This window comes from Aquarana catesbeiana, linkage group LG10, assembly GCF_042186555.1.
Source record: "Aquarana catesbeiana isolate 2022-GZ linkage group LG10, ASM4218655v1, whole genome shotgun sequence".
Classification (NCBI taxonomy): domain Eukaryota; kingdom Metazoa; phylum Chordata; class Amphibia; order Anura; family Ranidae; genus Aquarana; species Aquarana catesbeiana.
The window spans coordinates 178,900,952-178,924,996 of record NC_133333.1 but is presented as its reverse complement, the minus strand read 5'-3'; the positions used below and the strand labels follow the sequence as shown (position 1 = coordinate 178,924,996).

General features: G+C 40.3%; 1 protein-coding gene across 7 annotated transcripts in view; it reads right to left on the bottom strand.

The window, feature by feature from the left end:
* PLCH2 (phospholipase C eta 2) overlaps nucleotides 1-24,045 on the bottom strand; it is a 1,074,339-nt gene that overhangs the window by 248,849 nt on the left and 801,445 nt on the right. For all 7 annotated transcript variants that reach the window (XM_073602999.1, XM_073603003.1, XM_073603004.1 and 4 more), the window contains 2 exons: nucleotides 12,765-12,935; nucleotides 4,700-4,793 (listed from right to left, as the gene is read on the bottom strand). In XM_073602999.1, the coding sequence (XP_073459100.1) occupies nucleotides 4,700-4,793; nucleotides 12,765-12,935 (265 nt within the window). The remainder of the gene's footprint in view (nucleotides 1-4,699; nucleotides 4,794-12,764; nucleotides 12,936-24,045) is intronic.

Sequence of the window (24,045 nt, the reverse complement as noted above, 5' to 3'; positions counted from 1 at the left end):
TCAGTACACATTCAAAACCACATCATTGCATGGTCATTTCTCTTAAACGAAGTTCAGATCTTTGTGTGTTGGGATTGAGTGCAAAATTGTATGCTTTCCCGACACGCAGAGAAACGCTGCCCTTTAGTAGACGACCGTTAATGGAAACCCCATGCATCTGCAAACCATTCGGTTTGGTGCGGCACGTTTTTGGAAAAGAGTCAGGGACTTTTGTTTGTGATTCTCCTGCACAGGGCAGCCTACTGAAATTAATTGGCTGCCCTACAAACGACAGATCAAAAAAGCACTAAAACATACTGGTCGCACCTGTAGGTGGGAAACCCGTCCTTAAAGGAAACTTTTTTTTTTAGGTGTATGTGTGCGTAATTTATATATATATATATATATATATATATAAAAACACACGTGCATTTATTTACACACATATATACACATACACACAGTACATAGATACATACACATATATAGATACATACACACACATATATAATATACACACATACATACATATACAGTTGTGCTCATAAGTTTACATACCCTGGCAGAATTTATGATTTCTTGGTCATTTTTCAGAGAATATGAATGATAACACAAAAACTTTTCTTTCACTAATGGTTAGTGTTTGGCTGAAGCCATTTATTATCAGTCAACTGTGTTTACTCTTTTTAAATCATAACGGCAACAGAAACTACCCAAATGATCCTGAACAAAAGTATACATACCCTGGTGATTTTGGCCTGATAACATGCACACAAGTTGACACAAAGGGGTTTGAATGGCTATTAGGCTAACCATCCTCACCTGTGATCTGTTTGCTTGTAATTAGTATGTGTGTATAAAAGCTCAATGAGTTTCTGGACTCTTGACAGACCCTTGCATCTTTCATCCTGTGCTGCACTGATGTTTCTGGATTCTGAGTCACGGGGAAAGCAAAAGAATTGTCAACGGATCTGCGGGAAAAGGTAGTTGACACAACAAAGCAATTGAGAATTCCAATCAGCAATGTTCAAACTCTAATCAAGAAGTGGAAAATGAGAGGTTCTGTTGAAACTAAACCACGGTCAGGTAGACCAACTAAAATTTCAGCCACAACTGCCAGGAATATTGTTCGGGATGCAAAGAAAATCCCACAAATAACTTCAGGTGAAATACAGGACTATCTGAAAACATATGGTGTGGCTGTTTCAAGATGCACAATAAGGAGACACTCGAAGAAAGACGGGCTGCATCGTCGAGTAGCCAGAAGAAAGCCATTACTACGCAAATGTCACAAAGTATACCGCTTACAATACGCCAAACAGCACAGAGACAAATGCAAAAAAACCTTCTGGCACAAAGTCATTTAAAGTGATGAGACTAAAATTTAACTTTTTGGCCACAACCATAAACGCTACATTTAGAGAGGAGTCAACAAGGCCTATGATGAAAGGTACAACATTCCTACTGTGAAACATGGAGGTGGATCGCTGATGTTCTGGGGATGTGTGAGCTACAAAGGCATAGGAAATTTAGTCAAAATTGATGGTAAGATGAATGCAGTATGTTATCAAAAAATACTGGAGGAACTTTTGCATTCATCAGCCAGGAAGCTGCGCATGAGACGTACTTGGACATTCCAACATGACAATGATCCAAAACACAAGGCCAAGTCAACCTGTCATTGGCTACAGCAGAATAAAGTGAAGGTTCTGGAGTGGCCATCTCAGTCTGTTGACCTCAAGATCATTGAGCCACTCTGGGGAGATCTCAAACTTGCAGTGCATACAAGACAGCCCAAGAATTTCCAGGAACTGGAGGCTTTTTGCCAGGAAGAATGGGCAGCTTTGTCATCTGAGAAGATAAAGAGCCTCATCCACAAATGCCACAAAAGACTTCAAGCTGTCATTGATGTTAAAAGGGCCAATACACGGTATTAAGAACTGGGGTATGTAAACTTTTGATCAGGGTCATTTGGGTAGTTTCTGTTGCCATTATGATTTAAAAAGAGTAAACACAGTTGACTGATAATAAATGGCTTCAGCCAAACACTAACCATGAGTGAAAGAAAAGTTTTTGTGTTATTCATATTCTCTGAAAAAATGGCCAAGAAATCATAAATTCTGGCAGGGTATGTAAACTTATGAGCACAACTGTGTGTATGTATATATATACACACATATATACATACACACACACACACACACACACACACACACACTTTATATACAGTGCAAAAGTTTTAGTCAGGTGTGAGAAAATTCAGTGAATTGGGAATGCTTTCAGAAACAGAATTATTAATCGTTTATTTTTATCAAAACACAATGGAAACTAAATGAACAGAAGAAACGACATTATGGCCTCCTTCGAATAGGTTCACTGCACGTTAGAACCACACTACTGTGCAAGAGTTTTAGGCAGGTGTGAAAAAATGCTGTAAATTCTGAATGCGTTTGCCATCAATTCTTTTACGTACACTTACACACAGTTTTTGAAGGAACTCGGCAGGTAGGCTGTTCCAAATATCTTGGAGAATAAACCACAGATTTTGTGTAGATGTAGGTTGCTTCATATCCTTCTGTCCCTTCATGTAATCCCAGAAGGACTTGATGATGTTGAGATCAGGGCTCTGTGGAGGCCAAACCATCACTTCCAGGACTCCTAGTTCTTCTTTATGCTGAAGATAGTGCTTCAAGGACATTGGCTGTATGTTTGGGGTCATTATCCTGCTGCAGAATACATTTGTATTTCTCAGCATTGAGGACACAATTGATCCTGACCCAATCTCCAACTCCATTTGCAGAACTGTAGCCCCAAACTTGCAAGGACCCTCCACCATGCTTCACTGTTGCCTGTAGACACTCATTATTGTACTGTTTTCCAGATATTCGGTGAACAAACTGCCTCCTGCTACAGACAGATATTTAAAATGTTGACTCCTCGGTCCAGAGCACCTGCTGCCATTTTTCCGCACCCCAGCTCCTATGTTTTTGAGCATAGTTGTGTCGATTAGCCTTGTTTTCACGTCAAAGGTATGGCTTTTTGGACACAATTCTTCCACAAAGACCACTTCTGGCCAGACTTCTCCGGACAGTAGATGGGTGTAACTGGTTTCCTCCAGTTCTGTACTAATGACATTGCTGGACATCTTCCAATGTCAAAGGGAAGTAAGCATGATGTTTCTTTCATCTGCTGCATTAAGTTTGGCCTACCACTGCATCTATGGTCTGCAGCAGTGTCAGTTTCTTGGTGCTTCTTCAAAAGAGCTTGAATAGCACATCTCAAAACTCCAGTCTGTTTTGAAATCTTTGCCTGGGAGAGACCTTGCTGATGCAGCATAACTACCCTGTGTTTTGTTGCTGTACTCAGTCTTGCCATGGTGTATGACTTGTGACATACAACTGTCTTCTATAACCTCACCTTAGTAGCAGAGTTTGGCTGCTCCTCAACCAGTATTAAGCATCCTACACAGCTATATTGGCTTCAGTTTCAACTTGCATATAAAATTGATGATCATTGGTTAATTAGTTAATCATACACTTGACTCTAATCCTAAAAAATACCTGACTTTGTGCAAGTGTACAAAGTGTAAAAATTGATGCTGGTTCGAAGCCAAAGGGTAGTCACACCAAAAACATTGATTTGCTTTAGATTTTTCTTCTATTCACTCACTTTGCATTTTGTAAATTGATAAAAATAAACAAAAATATATATTTCTGAAAGCATTCTTACTTTACAGGATTTCGTCACACCTGCCTAAAACTTTTGCACAGTACTGTGTGTGTATGCCATGAACATAAGTCATCTACGTAAGCTTCAACAACATTTTGAATCTTAAGATCATATTCAAGTCCCCATTGTGCCTCCTACTGTTCTCCATGCTGTTGTGTGCTGGTGTGTGTATATATATATATATTTGGAATATTGATAAATATTGCAAATTTTATTATGAAATAAAAATATGATCTAAAGTGTTTGCCTAAAACTGAGCAATCTACTACTCATGGGTTCAATCCTCCCTATGATCGCACAATCTTGGCTTTAAATGAGCAACTGCAAAACAAGTTAATTTTAAAAAATGATCAAAACCAGAAAAAAAAACAAAAAAAACAATAGTGATTTTTTCGATTATATGTTTGAGCTGAGTTAGATTGTACCAATTACAATTACATTTCCTTACAGTTGAAATCACTAATTTCTGCAGTTGATCGTTCAGGATTTTGATTCCAGCTGGATCAAAAGTAATGGAAATTGCTGAAGTAACTTTCACATTTATGGCCCGCTTAAGTTGATATAGATTATCTGACAAAGCACTATTTTTTAGAATAAATCTATACTCTCAATACTCAAAGCCAACTCCCCAAGATGAGGATCCTTACAAAAGAAAAAAAAAAAAACTACATTTATTTTTAGCTGTGTCCAATGAGATTTGAAAATTACATTAACATGTTTGAAAAGAACCATCTTATCCTTGTGTTAAAGCTTTGTAAATTAAGCCTTATGCCATGAGCATCTGCTTCTCTTATCTTCTACCTGTGATGAATTGTTGTAGACAGCAGCACTACTCTTATTTTATTAATTTGTTTGGTAGTATATGAATTTAAAAGCAATAGAAAAAGTATAGTATCCTTTGTCCCTTATACTCTTCAAGCCAACAGACACAGAGGACCAGTTTCATGTACAGTGTAAATGGTAATACAGGTTACTACATTTATTTACATACCATCAATCCCCAGGACGTCGTCTTTTTTGTTTTCCGGGCAAGGTTCGAATTTAGCAACTATGTCCAGGCAGTATTCTTTAGTTACATTCGTCATCTGTGGTACAAATAAAAGGAAAGAGATAAATCCAAACTGGATAATCTGATTTCACAAGCCTGTACCATCACCCTTTATCGGATGCAGCAATCCAATTTTCTAACCTAATGCTGGAGGGCTGCTAATCGCCCAATAAGATCCCCAGGACCGTCACTCAGTGTCAAGTTCAATAGCAGACATCAGACGTTACAGCTTATTGATAAATGCTCATAGGGGCTGATGAAGTGTTGAACCTAATTCTGAGTTTGGAGGTCATATTGTTTTAAAGGTATTAAGCTTGTGGGATATCAGTTTAGACAGCACTCCAGTGGTATTGTCACATAGGGTCTTGTACTGGGGGGATTAAGAGATTCACTTACTCTGTTTAGCTTGAAATATATGGGAGACAAAATTGCCTGACCTTTTAAGCTGCGCTAAGACTCGGAGAAACTAGCAGAATGTAGACTAAAAGGTAAAAGGATTACAGAAATAACATGGATTCAATGTTTAGATGTTATGCTTTTTTTTTTTTTTTTTTTAAGCAAGATTACTGACAAAGCTTTGATTTATAAAATGACCTCAATATTTATAGTTTCAGTAACATAGACCTCTTTACTGGATACTTTGGACAGAGTGGTAGGTATGTAGGCCCATTTTAAAAAGGTTATGTGTATTAAAAAAGGTCTACCCATCTTAAAATTAGATTTCATCTTTTGGTAGATGATGGATAGTTGTATCACCAGACAATTTCTTGAATTTTTCAGGAACTCTACAGGTGAGATATCTGGGCTTGGCTTCATATATTTGCAGTCCTACTGTGACCATCATGAGGATGTCCCACTTTCCTTGTTGGCTTTCTTATTTTATATACCTGAGGACATAAAGGGGCTGAACTTGCAAAACTCCCAGTTGGACAGGAAGAGAGTTATGAATTTATAGAAGGAAGATCTCATGGTTGGGAGTACCCAAGTCATATAAGAAGCCAGAGACTGATTCAACCCACTAAGTTCCACCTATGCTTAAGATGCCAGTTCGGGTAGACCAATCCTTTAATGTGCTAATAATGTCTTAAAGCTGAACTCTGCACAATTTACAATGATGAAACCCTACATTAATTTATCAGATAGTGGAGAATCCAGGCAGGTTGCAGCACCTAGAAAATTATTTTAGTTCTAAGGTCTCATTAGAGACTGCCAACAGGGGGTGCGGTTTATGCCTTCCTAATGTATTCTGAGCTTCGCTCAAATCCTGATGTGCAAATAGTGTATTTAGTCAAATGACTAGGTATACATTTGTTACTTTTTAGCATTTGGCCACAAACTACAATCCTCTAACCCTCAATGCAGTCCCCCCTTCCCCTGCAAGACAAACATGGGAGTCAAAAGACGTTTTAAAGGTAAACTCCAACCAAGGCCTTTTATTTTCAATGGAAAGAAATTATAATCTCTTCCAAGTTTTTATTATTGTCTGCTGAATGGGCAGAAGTCCCTTAACTTCCCGTTTGATCACAAGAATAGGAATTGAGACGTAATCTCTCCAATTGGGCCACAAACAACAATAAACTTTTTTCAGGTAAAGTGGGGTTGCGTTTTTATTGTTCATATATTATTTATTAGGGAGATTTTGGTACAACCATATTCATGGCTGCTGTTATACCACAGGGGAATATTGGGTGACATCACTGACCAAATTGGTCAATAACATCCCTAGAATTCCCCACAACAAATTTGAAATATTGGAGATGGAGATCTGTCATTTGGAAGTGTGTACAGATAGGGTGGGATTAGATTTCTGGTCACCCCTTTACTATAAAAGTAGCTCCCAGATTCCACCATAACTCCCTTTCTATTACCCCCACCTCCTTGGGAAACACAGAGGTGGGGATGAAGCCTGTGTCTCTCAGCATTGGGATAAGGATGCTTGGAAATGCAAAAGGAGGCTTTGCTCATTGCCCCCCCCCCCTTCCTGGTCACCTGGCCTGTATGTATGTAAAGGGTCTGCTTCAAATATTAAGGGAAAACCTTTTTACATTACCCTGCAAGTCCCCTACAATTGTAATTTAACAATGTAAAAAGCTGAACGCTGACTTTAGAGAGCCAATGCTGTAATTATGTGTGCACCTGACAGCTTCTGGCGCACTGTTTGCAGTGAATTCTGTGCACTCAAGCATCATAGATGTTTATTTTCAGCTTTTCGGAACAAAATGTGTGGGCTTTAGGACAAATTTAGCATTTTCCTCCAAAATGGAAAGCAACCCCACACTGGACCTAACCCACTTCTTCACCACTCCCAAAAATGTACACAGGGTTCCAATTTAACTCATCAATGATTACCCAAAGCTGAAACCGTATTTTATCAGTGATCAAAATAATGTAAATCAAAATTTATCATCAGTTTAAGCAAACAAAAAAAAAGGAACCTTATGCTGAAATATCCCTGCTTTTCATATAAATATTAATTTAACATTAATATTCACAGTATAAGCAATGACCAACTTATAGTGCAATATCCTACAATTAAACAGCCAGATCTGCTTAGAAAAAAAAAGTTTAATGATTCCCTTCTGCAACATCGTTATGCAAAGATTGACATGCTTCAATTAATTACTTTGATTAAGGGAGCGTTGTCAATAGCCATCTCCCAAATCTCAAACCCAATCATCTACAGTGTTATCCTGCTTGGTTATTGTCCTCATTTTTCAATAGATTTCCCTAATGATGAATGGCTTTCTCCTTGAATTCTGGGAATTCTTTAGTGCTGCCATTCCAGGTTGAAATACAAGTGTGAAAATCAGCACATCAAAATCACACTGTTCCTTTTTTCAAAAATGTTGTCGTAATACTTTTTTGAATGGGTCTGATTGCTTTTTCCCTCTTGCATTTTAAAACTGTTATTTTGGTTTCAAAATAAGATTTAAAAACTCTTGTATATGAATGTCATAAAACACAATGTTTGTAATGCAGATAGCAATCCACGCAAAAATTAATCCAATCAGTGAGCTGTAATGTATCTACTAAATACTGAACCTCTGCCAAGTTCAAAAAGTCCCCTGAATTTATCGTAAGCATACCCATCAAGTATATATACTGTTATTATAAGTGGCATGCAGACACCTGGACTGCAAGGGTGACTTAACTATGAGACAGACTAGGGCACTACATTACAAACACGACTGGAAGAAACCAAGAGGCCCTGGGCACTTAGGCTGTATCCCATGTCATGGCTTTAAGAAAACCCTGCAGCAAAATAAAAAAACACAAGGTCTGCTTATTCACTTTGCTTTTTGCCATGTCCTCCCATGACAAGATGTAGGAAAAAATGCATCCCTTGGTGCCAGGGCAAGAGTGATGTCATGCTCCTTCTGGTCCAATCACAGGGAATGCTGAGTAGCCCAAATCTCGTAAGAACGTGCTCCCATACCTTTGTTTAACCACTTAAGGACTAGCCTCGTTTTGGATTTTAGGTGTTTACATGTTTAAAACCGTTTTTTTTGCTAGAAAATTACATAGAACCCCCAAACTTTATATATATATATATATATATATATATATATATATATATATATATATATATATATATATATATATATATATATATATATATATATTTTTTTTTTTATAACATCCTAGAGAATAAAATGGCAGTCAATGCAATACTTTTTTTTGCACCGTATTTTCGCAGCTGTCTTTTTTTGGAAAAAATTCACTTTTTTGAATAAAAAAATAAGACAACAGTAAAGTTAGCCCAATTTTTTTTATATTGTGAAATATAATGTTACGCCAAGTAAATTGATATCCAACATGTCACACTTCAAAATTGCGCCCGCTCGTGGAATGGCGTCAAACTTTTACCCTCAAAAATCTCCATAGGCGATGTTTAAAAAATTCCACAGGTTGCACGTTTTGCGTTACAGAGGAGGTCTAGGGCTAGAATTATTGCTCTCGCTCTACCGGTCGCGGCAATACCTCACATGTGTGGTTTGACCACCGTTTTCATATGCGGGCGCTACTCACGTATGCGTTTGCTTCTGTGCGCAAGCTCGTCGGGACGGGGGGTTTTTAAAAAGAATTTTTTTTATTTTTATTATTTTACATGATTTTATTTTTACACGGTTTAAAAAATAAAAAAAATTGTGTCACTTTTATTCCTATTACAAGGAATGTAAACATCCCTTGTAATAGAAAAAAGCACAACAGGACCTCTTAAATATGAGACCTGGGGCAAAAAGACCTCAGATCTCATATTTACACTAAAATGCAAAAAAAAAAAAAAGTCAATCAAAAAAATGACATTGAAAAAAATGTGCCTTTAAAACGTATGGGCGGAAGTGACGTTTTGACGTCGCTTCCGCCCAGCAGTGTCATGGAGACGAGTGGGCGCCATCTTAGCCTCACTCGTCTCCAGGCACAGAAGGGAGACGGACATTATGCCTCTGCCGCTACCGACGGCTCCAGTAAGCGGCGGAGGGCACCAGATCGTGGCGGGAGGGGGGGGCCCTCTCCTGCCACCAATAAAAGTGATCTTGCGGCGAATCCACCGCAGAGACCACTTTTATCTGAAAGCCGACCGCCGCACGAAAACGGGGATACCGGGGTTATGGCAGCTAGCTGCTACCACAACAACGATATCTGCCGGCAAACTTTGGACGTACATCGGCGTGCGGCGGTCGGCAAGTGGTTAAGCAAGATCTTGCAAAACTTGGTCTACTTTGCATTTTACAGAATCTCGTTGGAACAAGCGTGACATCAACACTTGCAGTACACAAGTCAAGGGAAACCTAAGTAAATTAATTAGCCTTTTTTTTTTTTCAGCATTTGGCATGGGAGAAAAGGAATAAATGGACCTGGTCTGTAGTATAAAGTCTTCTTTAGAAGGATGTATGCACTGTACTACGATATCCACAGCTAACTCCACCAGATCTAGTTTGCAATATGCTCAAATTATTTTAAAACATGGTTTCCCAGAGATTTTAATTGAATGGTCTCAGATGCCACTCAGCCTTTCTGTAATATCTTCTCAGTGTGTGGTGCAGGTGGCGAGGGATGCCACCCTTTTTTCTGACAAGCTTTGCATTGAAGGAATGATATGCAGCTGTTATTGGTGCACTGAAGTACACTTACCTCTTTATTTTTCTTCTCGACTAGAATATGTTTCATGCTTTTAAAAAATAACCTTCCCGCTTTAGATTTCTAGAATCCTCTTTACCTTGCCTCCTTGTAAGGGGCTCACCCTGCACTGTCTCCAGTAGAATTATAAGCAGCCTGTTGTATAATTGATGGTATGCACTGTGTCTCCTGATGTGGGGCCAAAAGTTCAAGTGTATCCCTTGCTGACACTTTTTTTTTAATGTTTGGATAAAATAGCAAGGGGTTAGAACCCCTGTCAGTTTTCTTTCCCCCTGTTGTCTGTTTTGACTGCAAACACACTTTAATTCTTTGAGTCACCAAAATTTCTAATGAACCAAGTCTGCTATGGAGATGAGGTTTATAATGTATTACTGCAGTGGGAGTTTAACTTTTGGTGAGCCTTTGTACAGTTTGCTAGCGTCTACAGATAAGCAGGGAGCATAGCATTTCCTAAAAAAAAAATTTAAATTAAGATTTAATTAAAGTAACTGAGGAACCTCTCAGAAATCAGTAGAAAAATGTCAACTGCAGCAAGACCTGTGCCCAACATTACAGGATGGGAAACTGGGGTAGCAAGTGGCTAAAGGGGAATTTATAGAACTATATATGCTTGTTTGTTTTTGAAACAAGCTAATTAAATTTAAAAAGTGTTTAACCACTTCAGCTCCAGAAGGATTTGCCCCCCTTCCTGACCAGGCCATTTTTTGCGATACGGCACTGCACCGCTTTAACTGACAATTGCGCGGTCATGCGACGTTGTACCCAAACAAAATTTATGTCTTTTTTTTCCCCACAAATAGAGCTTTCTTTTGGTGGTACTTGATCACCTCTGCGGTTTTTATTTTTTTGCGCTATAAACAGAGCGACAATTTAGAAAAAAAAACAAAAAAAAAAAAACACAATATTTTGTACTTTTGGCCATAATAAATATCCCAAATTAAAAAACAAAAAAAAAAACACAAACACGTTTTTTCCCTTAGTTTTGCCCGATATGTATTCTTCTACATATTTTTGGTTAAAAAAAAAAAAAAATTCGCAATAAATGTATATTTATTGGTTTGCACAAAAGTTATAGCGTCTACAAATTAGGGGATAGATTCATGTCGTTTTTATTATTATTATTTTTTTTACTAGTAATGGTGGCGATCTTTATCAGGACTGCGACATTGCGGCAGACAGATGGGACACTTTTGACACTATTTTGGGACCATGGACAAAAGCTAAAAATAGCCATTGATTACTGTGTAAATGTCACTGGCAGGGAAGTGGTTAACACTAGGGGGCGATCAAGGGGTTAACTGTGTTCCCTAGGTGTGTTCTAACTGTAGGGGGGATGGGACTGACTAGGGGAGGAGACCGATCGGTGTTCATACTTAGTATGAACACACGATCTTGTGTACTCTCCCCTGAGAGAACCGGGATTTGTGTGTTTACATACACACACACAGATCCTGGTTCTCACTCTATCACGAGTGATCGTGGGTGTCCGGCGTTCATCGAGCCCGCCAGGCATGGGCATCGGCTCTGGGGGCACGTCTTAAAAAAGCGACGTACAGCTACAGCGATTTGCACAGCTGTGCCAACCTGCTGCAGTATAACTGCGGTGGCTGGTGGTTAAAGAGGAACTGCAGTCTGCTCACATAATTTGTAATAAAAATATCTTTGCCATTCTGAAGCTTCCCTTCAACAACTTTGCATATCATTTTATATATACTGTGATTTTGCATTTGCCAAATATGCTGCAGAAATCTCCCTCCACTAAGTCTGGCTGCATCCATTTTAACTGTGGGCAGCTAAAGCTGCTGCCTGTTCACTTCCTGGATCTACGCAGACACACACCTCCAGCTCTGCACCTCACATTGGCCCTCTTATGACTCATCCCCCCTCCCTTCCTGGCAAACCCTCATGAGAGTGAGAGAGAGCTGTGCATGATGTCATAAGCCTAGGCTAATGACCAGAGAAGAAACAGGAAGTGGGCTGTATAAAGTATTTACTGGCAGAAAAAAAAATGTTTCACTATCCAAAGTTAAAACAACAAGGGCAGAAGATTTAATAGATGGAAAGATGAAAAAAATGACTGAAGGTCCGCTTTAAATAGTTTTTTTTTTTTTTTAATTCTCCATATGAATATTACGGTAGCAAGACTTTTTTTTTGTAAGAAGCATTTTATCTATGGCAAAAATTAGGTTTCAATTTCCCAACATGAAATGTCAACTTCAATAAGACAGGTTGTGTTGAGAACATTAGTCATGGTGAATTACAGAGAGAAAGGAAAAAGGCAATTGCAATCCTCCGAAAAAAATCTAACAGTCTCTGTGATAGAATCCATGTTATTATGTCCCACAATAGAATTCAATTTCTAATGTTGATAAAAACATATTCCTTCCTGTTAGGAAAATTGATATTCATTTTTCTAATACGTAACAGTAACATAGCCTTGAAATTACAGTGGTTTCCATCTATAAAAGTTAGGCAGAGCTTTTTAAGAGGGACCTAATACAATTACTTATAAATGGCAGTGTTCAGGAATCATAGCCATAATCTCTAACAGCATGTTACACGTACCATCATTTTATTTTGGATTATGCTATGGGGTGCCTTGGTCTATAAAACTGGCCACAAACATTAAAATCTGATTTTACAATCTCCTTAGATTTATTAACAGCCAATGAGGGCCCAACTCACTGGATAGAAATTTATTTGGAAAGAACTTAGACTGTAACAGATATTGCACAAATCATAACACGTGTGATCTGCTTTAAAATTTTAGCAATGGCCGTGAACATAAAAATACAAAATGGCCATGAACATAAAAATACAAAATGGCCATGAACATAAAAATACAAAATACAATAAAAATGTTTACCTTTTGCTCAGTTTCAAGGAAGCGCTTCAGATCATCAGAATCCAGATGGTCCTTGTGGTTACTGTATGTTAACATCAGCAGGTACAGATCCCTCCTTGTGGACATCATCTTATAGAATGCACAGAACTCGTCAAAGCCAAGAGTTCCTTGGTTGTCATCTGTATCTGCTTCCTAAGAGTGAAATGGAGAAATATCACACACATATACAGCAATACACAGACACAATCTCTATTGTACAAAGGTGGTGTGCCCTCCATTGGTGCAATGTGTGCCGGGGACATGAGCCCCAAGGAGGGGGGGTGTCACAGGTGGGTGCAGCAGGTTTAAGATCCAAATGTTTTTTGCTGGGAAGGGAACAGATGCTGAAGGCTGAAACAGGAGGTGGGGGGCATAGCAGGACTGTGATTGGCTGTAATTTAGCCCTTCCTACTGGAACAGGGAAGAGGAGAACCAGAGCTGCAGTACTCGGAGTATTGTGATGAGTTCAGGGAGATGGAGAACAGTGGTACAGGAGGGGTATTTGACTGTAATGGGAAACAGAGCGTCTCTTACTACTGCATTCTGCTTCACTAATGACAGAATTCTAACCCCTAAACTCTTCACCACCTACTACTGTCCCCTAAAATCTATACTCTGTTACACAGAGTTCAGAGGTTAGTATTAAGTGATGCAGAGTACTGCGGTCAGTAGTAAGTAATGCAGCTGCCTCACATTCTCTTATTACCAAGCAACGGGGGCCAAATTTATAATCTTAAAACCCAGACCTACTGCTTTTAGAAAACACCAGTGTATAAGCACACATATATATATTGTTTTTTTTTCTTTTTTTTTTAAATAACAAACATGTAATACTTACCTCCTCTGTGTAATGGTTTTGCGCAGGGCAGCCCAGATCCTTTTCTCGGGTCCCTCTTTGGCTCTCCTGGCCCCTCACTCCCGTCATGCCCCGACAGCGAGCCCCGTTTGTGCCCCGCTCCCTCTCTCTCCCGATTAGCTAACTGACTTTGATTGACAGCAGCAGGAGCCAAGGGTGCTACTACTGTGTCTCAGCCAATCAGGAGGAGAGTCCCAGACGGCTGAGGAACTCACAGACATCACTGGAGGAAGATTGGGCTCAAGTACTAGGGGGTGCTGGAGGGCGTCTGCTACACACAGTTTTTTTTTAAAAAGACCTTTTGACTTTACAACCAAGTTAAAGCGATATTAAAGGCTATAATTAAAAAAATACAAACAAACATGCATGTTATATTTACCCCTGCTCTGTGTAATTTGTTTTGCACAGAGCAGCCCCGATCCTCCTCCTCTCAGGTCCCCCACCGGCACTCCTGGACCCTCCCTCCTGCCAAGTGCTCCCACAGCAAGCAGCTTGTAATGGGGCACCCATGGAGGTGCATGTCAGAGCCGCTGTTCTGTGTGTCTATTTACACACAGAGCTATGAATTCGCCCTGCCCCCTCTCTCCCCCCCTCATTGGTTCACTGTCTGTGATTGACAGCAGCCAGAGCCAATGACTCCCCCTACTGCCTCAGCCAATGAGGGAGAGTTTTGGGAGAGCCGAGGTACTCATGCTCATCGCTGCATCATGATGGGCTCAGGTAAGTATTAGGGTTGGGGGCTGCTGCACAGAGGAGGTTTTTTACCTTCATGCATAGAATATGCATGAAGGTAAAAAACCTTTAGCCTTTAGAACCACTTTAGGGCACACAAATGCAATAAATTACCCAATTTTTGGTAAAATATAAAAGAGGAGGTTGCACCAAGTAAATAGATTCCCAACATCTTAAACTCTAGATTTGCATGCATACGTGAAATGGCAACAAACATCATTACCCTATATTTTCCATAAGCAACACTTTAAAAGCAATCTACAGGTCATCAGCTTAGTATTATGGAGGTGGTCTGGTGCTATAAATATCACTCTCACTCCAACGATATGTACATATATATGTCAATGATGTTTTCATGTGTAGGTGCTCCGGCGCATGCGCTTGTGTGTATGTGGGAAAACCTAAAAAAATTTTTGGGGATTTTTTTTTGGGAGGCGGGATTTTATATGCTTGGGTCTAACATTAATTTTATTTGAACATTTGTATTTTTAACTTACTTTTTTTTCAATCAGATAAAGGATACAAATCCCCCATATGATGATTTTTTGGTGAAAAGTCTAAAAAAAACCCTGGATGTTTCACCTGTGCCTCAGGGAAAGTAAGAGGGGGACCTGGTAGTGATATCATAAATGTTGCTTCTGGGTCAGCAAGAAGAAGGGGGGGGGGAGCAGTAGCATGTTTGCTCAGCGGCACTTCTCATGCTGGTCCTGGGTCTGCAGATGGGCAAAGAGGAGTGGTGGGGGAGGGGAGTTTTGAAGCAATCCATTGGCTGAGAGGGCACCTACTGCTTCCATCTGACAGCCAAAAGTCGGCTTGTGAAATATACACACTCCCGGTGGCTGCAGCCACCAGGAATGTGTTTACAACCACCACTGTCAGGCCTATTTGACTTTGGACCTGGCAGAAAACGGGTTAATACATAATGAAGGATTTCTAAAGTACTTTGGGTTAGCTAAAGAGAGCAAATCACAAGTACTTCCCATTCAGGCACACTGTCTCTAATTCAAATATCTCTCTCTCTATAATATATATATATATATATATATATATATTTCAGATAATGGACAAGCCCCTGCTCTGACTCATTCACTTGTATTCACAACTCAGACTAAGCAATTAAGCCATCTAAAAATGCATCAAATATTCTTATTTACCTAAAAAAAATACTTAAATATTTAAGCCAGATTATAAAAATTATAGAGACTATATACATAACCTATATATTATGCCCTTAAAAAAGCAGATACTAGAACATGAACATGTACAGTTAATTTTTCATTTTAGTTTTGGATACAGTAAAGAAGGGTTAAAAGCCCCGACCATGATTTTTTGTTGCTTGTGTCCCATTGGGGAGCTTCTCTTCAACTACTGTTCTGGAGATGCAACAGGAAGCTAGAAGAAATCTCAATAAAGAGAAGTGAATTTCGCTCACAGACAGTTGTCCCCGGAACAAATGCTCCCACTGGAATGTTTACCTTCACTTCTCGTTCTAAATAAACTATAAAACGTTAGACTACTCATAGCTTTCTGTCTCAGTGACAATGATCATCAGCACAAACAGAAATGGTGAAATTCCCCAAAAGGGACAGAAAAAAGCTCTCATATCTCATTGCTGAATCCAAATTTAAAGTTTTGGCTCTATATTTAAGCTGAAAGTCAAAACGAATTAAAAAATCATGAAGGTAATTGTAAATATGCAAAATATCAATTCTTCTTTACACATTGGGGCTTATTATATATGAAAAGTGTGCCAACAAAAAATAATTTCCCATAACAACTTATCATTTTTTCAATAGATAGTTCTATAGGGCAACATGGATTCTCATTGTTATGGTCAAGAACAACAACATTTTCCTGTTAGAATATTTTCCATGCATAAAACCCCTAAGTGTCTGTGCCAACCCCTTGACTGCATCATGCTGGGAGTCCAGCTCTACAGGGAAACGTTAAGGATGTTTCCTATTGCATCATGGGAGTTTTGACGTTCTCAAAGAGCAGGTCCTTGTGAACAAAAGAAGGTTTCCTTAAAATGTATCTAAATCCAAACAATGAACATCTGTCATGTCAAGAGGATATGAGGAGCACACTCTAATGCTGGCACATCAACAGTCATTTTGTTTGTGCCTGCAGTATGTTCAAAGCCTAAGTTATTATTATTTTTTTTAAATAAAAAGACTGGACGTACCCCCAATGCAATCTGTGTCACTTGTTTCGCTGGCTCCTTTAGTTGAAAATGTCCTCCTTCCCACCCACCCATGCTGCCATAAGCTTTCGGTGGGGGTTAACAGAGCCAAGGAACTTGGCATATGCACTCATCAAGAGTGCCCCACTATGCCGGCCCTTTCTGCCCACCTTCATTCATGGAAGCTGTACTATAGCCTCAATGAATGAAAGGCGACAAATAGTAGGAGTTGGACCTTTTATTCATCTGCCCATCTTTGATTAAAAGATTATTCATAGACGCTGTAGTACAGCTTCTAGGGATGGAGGAGGCGGATGGAATGAGTCGGCACAGTGGACACTATTGAGTGCATAAGACCAGTCCATCGACTCTATTAATCCCCACTGCACTGGAATATTACAGTGGTGGGGGAAATCAGAGTAGGAAAATTTCAACTAATGCTGGAGCCAGCAGTACAAGGAACTTTGCATTGATAGTAAGTACTATCCCATGTGCTGATTTTTATTTTTTATTTTTTTATTGAACTTAGGTTTTAAAGAGATAAAACATGGGAAAGTATGCATTTATTGCAGAGATGTACAAGAAAAATGTAAATATATATCTCTATCTCTCTATATCTCAAGAGAGAGAGAGAGAGAGACAGTATCTCACAAAAGTGAGTACACCCCTCTCATTTTAGTAAATATTTTATTATATCTTTTCATGTGACAGTGTTGAAGAAAATACACTGTGCTACAATGTAAAGTAGTGAGTGTACAGCTTGTATAACAGTGTAAATTTGCTGTCCCCTCAAAATATCTCAACACACAGCCATTAATGTCTAAACCGCTGGCAACAAAAGTGAGTAAACCCCTAAGTGAAAATGTCCAAATTGGGCCTAAAGTGTCAATATTTTGTGTGGCCACCATTATTTTCCAGCACTGCCTTAACTCTCTTGGGCATGGAGTTCACCAGAGCTTCACAGGTTGCCACTGGAGTCCTCTTCCACTCCTTCATGACGACATCACGGAGCTGGTGGATGTTAGAGACCATGCACTTCTCCATCTTCTGTTTGAGGATGCCTCACAGATGCACAATAGGTTTTAGGTCTGGAGACATGCTTGGCCAACCCATCACCTTTACCCTTAGCTTATTTAGCAAGGCAGGGGTCGTCTTTGAAGTATGTGTGGGGTCGTTATCATATTGGAATACTGCTCCGAAGGGAGCGGGTCATGCTCTGCTTCAGAATGTCACAGTACATGTTGACATTCATGGTTCTCTAAATGAACTGTAGCTCCCCAGTGCCGGCAGCACTCACGCAGCCCCAGACCATGACACTCCCACCACCATGCCTTACTGTAGGCAAGACACACTTTCTTGTACTGTCTTTGTACTCCTCACCTGGTTGCCGCCATACACGCTTGACACCATCTGATCCAAATAAGTTTATCTTGGTCCCATCAGACCACAGGACATGGTTCCAGTAATCCATGTCCTTAGTCTGGTTGTCTTCAGCAAACTGTTTGCGGGCTTTCTTGTGCATCATCTTTAGAAGAGGCTTGCTTCTGGGATGACAGCCATGCAGACCAATTTGATGCAGTGTGCGGCGTATGGTCTGAGCACTGACAGACTGACCCCCCACCCCTTCAACCTCTGCAGCAATGCTGGCAGCACTCATACGTCTATTTCCCAGAGACAACCTCTGGATATGACGCTGAGCAGATGCATTCAACCTCTTTGGTCAACCATGGCAAGGCCTGTTCTGAGTGGAACTTGTCCTGTTAAACTGCTGTATGGTCTTGGCCACCGTGCTGCAGCTCAGTTTCAGGGTCTTGGCAATCTTCTTATAGCCTATGCCATTTTAGAGCAACAATTCTTTTTTTCAGATCCTCAGAGAGTTTATTGCCATGAGGTGCCATGTTGAACCTTCCAGTGATCAGTATGAGAGAGTGAGAGCGATAACACCAAATTTAACACACCTGCTCCCCATTTACACCTGAGACCTTTTAACACTAACGAGTCACATGACATCGGGGAGGGAAAATGGCTAATTGGGCCCAATTTAGACATTTTCACTTGGGGTGTACTCACTTTTGTTTCTAGCAGTTTAGGCATTAATGGCTGTGTGTTGAGTTATTTTGAGGGGACAGCAAATTTACACTGTTATACAAGCTGTACACTCACTACTTTACATTGTGAGGGGTGTACTCACTTTTATGAGATACTGTGTATATATATATATATATATATATATATATATATATATTATTTGCCTTCAAATTCGCTATAAGGCATTAAAAACTTAAAAATAAAACATTGCTTTTGCCAAACATTTGATATGTAATCATACCCAAGTACTGACATATGTTATTGAGTCTAAACAAAGTAATTAGTAAGGGACAACTTGGCAAGCAGGTAGCAAACAAACTCCGTCTAAAGAAAAATAATCACCATATTTCCTATTTTTTCATTCTAAAAATAAGTATGAAAACATAGTGGAACAGTTTATTCTGTACAGATGATCAGATCATCATTATTGCTATATCTGCATCGCCTTCCCTTGCTAAACTGATCTAAATTTACAGATATTTTTGATCACCCTCAGGTCATGTTTTCAGCATAGTGATTAGAATCTGTCTGCCTAGCAGTAAACATAACATTATTCCACACCTTCATAATAATCACACCTGCTTCAATGAAGGCCTCTTGAACCCCTATAGGGAAAGAGAGCCTTGACTGATGGAGCATCGCCAGGTGCTGGACAATTTTATGGTCGGATTGTTCAAACTATGGGGGATGGGCTGGGCCAGAGCTCAGTAAAGTTATTGCCCCAGGGAATTATGGGCCTTCTGGAAGAACATGGCTGGAAAAGCTGCCCACCCTCCCGCCCCTTTTTTCTTTTTGGTATGTCACAGCTTGCTGCGGATTCTTGACCTTGCCAGCAGTAAAGTTGCTGTAAAGGGCTGAGCCCTTGATGGAAAATTGGAAGTAGGCTGTCTGTCCAGCACTTATGGTTAGGACAGGCCTCCCCTTTTGGAATTGTGTGCTCACAGTGCAACTTTGACTGCCACTGGTTTAAAGTGTTAATATGTTATGTGTTGGAATTTAAATAAGCTGTGGCCCTTTCCAACCTAATGGTTGTAAATGTGTTTTATTAAATGGGGTGAGGGGGCAAGGATGTGGGGGGGGGGGTTTATCCCATTATGTACAGTTGATTCATACCTAAGCCCATTGCGCCTCAGCAGTCAAGCTAAAAAGACGACTAAAAACCATGCAATGCAATGTTCAATCTAAAACAAAAGTTAAAAAACATTTTTCTTACAACCCTGACAGATGATCCTTAGATCAGAGTAAAGCCTAAAGAGAAATAATGATTTTTGGTAAATTTAATCTTTTCTAAATTTATAGAACTATGTGGCAAATGGGGTTTAACCACTTCCCGCCCGCCCTATAGCGGATTGACGTCCGGGAAGTGGTTCTGTTATCCTGACTGGACGTCATATGACGTCCAGCAGGATAACATGCCGCAGCGCGCCCCCGGGGGCGCGCATCGCGGCGATCGGTGGAGCGGTGTGTCAGTCTGACACACCGCTACACTGATCTTGGTAAAAAGCCTCCGGCGGAGGCTCTTTACCACGTGATCAGCCGTGTCCAATCACGGCTGATCACGCTGTCAATAGGAAGAGCCGTTGATCGGCTCTTCCTCACTCGCGTCTGACAGACGCGATTAGAGGAGAGCCGATCGGCGGCTCTCCTGGCAGGGGGGGTCTGTGCTGATTGTTTATCAGCGCAGCCCCCCCTCAGATCACCACACTGGACCACCAGGGATCGCCACTAGGACCACCAGGGAAGGGGCAACATGTGGATGGCCAGGTATGTACCCCATGGCCATCCACATGTGCCCAGTGTGCCCAGTCAGTGCCAATCAGTGCCCACAAATGGGCACTGATTGGCACAATTATGTTGCAGTGATGCCCAACAATGCCACCCTTAGGGGCATCACTGCAAACAACCAGTGCCGTCAGTGCCACCCATCAGTGTCCATTCATGCCACCTGTCAGTGCCCATCCGTGCCCATCAGTGCCCATCTATCAGTGCCCATCCATGCCCATCTGTGCCAACTATCAGTGCCACCTATGAGTGCCCATCAATGCCACCTATGAGTGCCCATCTGTGCCACCTATGAGTGCCCATCAGTGCCGCTTACCAGTGCCACCTATCAGTGCCCATCAGTGCCGCCTATCAGTGCCCATCAGTGCCGCCTATCAGTGCCCATCATCAGTGCCCGTCAGTGCCACCTCATCAGTGCCACCTCATTGGTGCCACCTCATCGGTGCCCATCAGTGCCGCCGTATCAGTGCCAGTCAGTGCCCGTCAGTGCAGCCATATCAGTGCCCATCATTGAAGAAGAAAACGTACTTATTTACAAAAAAATTTTAACAGAAACAAAGAAAAACTTGTTTTTTTTCAAAATTTTCGGTCTTTTTTTATTTGTTGCGCAAAAAATAAAAACCGCAGAGGTGATCAAATACCACCAAAAGAAAGCTCTATTTGTGGGAACAAAATGATAAAAAATGTGTTTGGGTACAGTGTAGCATGACCGCGCAATTGTCATTCAAATTGCGACAGCGCTGAAAGCTGAAAATTGGTCTGGGCGGGAAGGTGTCTAAGTGCCTGGTATTGAAGTGGTTAATGTTGATAAATGTAAAGTTATGCTCTTGGGGAGCTAAGAATACGCATGCATCATACATACTAGACCGTGTAAGGGAGATGCTCTCTCTTTTTTAACTATAATTTTGAAATAAAAGTGTTGGATTTCACACTATGTGGAGCATCTTTTATTAATTTTTCGAGTGGGATACCCGTGGACAACTGAAAGCGAGAAGATAGGAGAGAGTGTCTACAGGACCATCATGTGCTGAACAGACTGCAGTCCAAAGGCCCTGGCAGGGCAATCAGTCACAGGCGTTTTTGACCTTTTTACAGGTCTAACATATCTGGTAAGCAGGCTTTTTTCTTTGGTGGTAGTCACATGTGGTGTTAACAGCACAGGTGATCTGGAATGTCTGGAGTGTACCTATGAACTCTGATTGAAAATTCAGGAGTGTGACGCTTCTATTTTTCTTACTACCTTGGTCCTGCACCTGTCTTCCTCCTACATTCACATGTGCATCAAAGAAAACCATGGAGAGATTTGATTTTCCCATTACATTTTTTGAAACCAATAATTTCATACAATGAAGCAGAATTTTGAAAACGGCTACCTTATAAAGGCTCTAAGCTTTCCTGAAGTTGTGTTGCTAGGTCTTTTCATTTAGTTAAAGGAGCAATGCCAAGTCTTGGATGTACAAGCCAAATTATCCAGCACACGCATGCTGCCAAACCATTAGAAGAAATAAAGGAGCGTTGTTAGCAGGAGCTGGGTCACAGTTCACTTGCAATGTGAAGATAGACCTAGACAAGAAAGAGCCATGCGTACTTAAATTTGGGTGTTGACATTAATTGAACTTGGCTCATTTCTAAGTTACAAGGGTCTTGGAAACATGTTCTGGAATATTACAAAATTAGCAAGAGCAAAAGCTTTCTAATGTCATTTGGTAAAGATAAAGGCTACTTAATATGAAAATACTATTTTTATATGCTTAAAGGATAAATTCACCTTTGTAACATGTTACACCTGTATTTAAAGAATTTTTTTTGTTTTGGATAGAGTGGAAATGGATTAGAACGCCTGTCAGGTTTTTCTAGCTACCTGTACCCCCATTAGGGTGAGTCACCCTCTCTATTTGTCCTGTTTTCTGTTATTGTTGAGAGGGAAAGTGACCGAAAATCCCAGATTTTGGGTTGTCCCCATAACAGGAATTGGAGGGGAAATGTTCAGTGGGGGGCACTAGTTCTGGTAACCCTGGTGGCAGCCAGTTTGGAGGGATTGCCACTTACTTCCTGTTTTGTTTCAGACAGGAAGTGAAGGAAAATCTCCTCAATGGGAGGCAGATGGGGTTATAACGCACCTTTACTCCAAATGCCCAAGAAAAAAAAAATGCCTTTAGTTCTACCTTAAATTACAAAATATGTGATTTAAGATAACTGCTTATTATTGATTTACAGTGCATCCAGAAAGTATTTACAGCGCTTCACTTTTCCAAATTTTGTTATGTTACAGTCTTATTCCAAAAATTGATTAAATTCATTATTTTTTGTCAAAAGTCTACAAACAATACCCCATAATGACAACGTGAAAAAAGTTTGTTCGAAATCTTTGCAAATTTATAAAAAAAATATAATGAAGAAAAAAATTCGCATGCACATAAGTCTTCACAACCTTTGCAGTGTTGAAGCACCTTTGGCACCAATTACAGCCTCAAGTCTTTTTGAGTATGATGCTACAAGCTTGGCAAACCTATTTTTGGTCAGTTTCTCCTATTGTTCTTTGCAGGACCGCTCAAGCTTCATCAGGTTGGATGGGGAGCGACTGTGGACAGCCATTTTCAGATCTCTCCAGAGAGTTTAGTAAGGTTCAAGTCTGGGCCACTCAAGGACATTCACAGAGTTGTCCCATAGCCACTCCTTTGTTATCTTGGCTGTGTGCTTAGGGTTGTTGTCCCGTTGGAAGATGAACCTTTGCCCCATCTGAAGAGAAGAGAGATTTCCACCATGCCAAATGAAGAGTATGGTGGTCCCATCCCTAGTGTAATAGAACAAGAGAGGATACCCCCTAAATGGGACTTTGACAGACCACCAACTCAATGATAAAAAATATCTTTAATGATAAGAATAAAAAAGACAAGAGTCGTCTACACATTACATAAATGTATAAAATATATCACAAAAGAAACCAAAACAAAAAAATATTATAAATACAGGTACAGATCAACATATGTACTCTCCTAGGGATAGTGTACCCTGATGCCTGATGCATTTCCAGTATTCCGATACCTTCATCAGGGGCTGAGAGTTGGTAATTTAACATATGTATTAATTCTAGTAGAATGATTCCATATTTGAGAAGCACCAAGGGCAAATGAATCCCAATAAACCTGTAAGGTGGACGCCAGACCGCAATGACCGAATCCCAATTGCACTATATCTGCAACATCAATAGAGATGAATGGAGTAAGCATAGGACAAGCTGTCATACAGGCCTGGAATGTGGGCTGAGTGACAGATTTTGGTGTGTGGCGTGCCCCCTGTGTGCAGACACACAGGGGGCACGCCACACACCAAAATCTGACAGCTACAGGACACTCCTATTCAGGAACGCTCGGATATTATCCGCTTGTCACTCAGCCCACATTCCAGGCCTGTATGACAACTTGCCCATGCTTACTCCATTAATCTCTATTGATGTTACAGATATAGTGCAATTGGGATTCGGTCATTGCGGTCTGACGTCCACCTTACAGGTTTATTGGGATTCATTTGCCCTTGGTGCTTCCCAAATATGGAATCATTCTACTAGAACTATTACATATGTTAAATTACCGACTCTCAGCCCCTGATGAAGGTATCAGAAT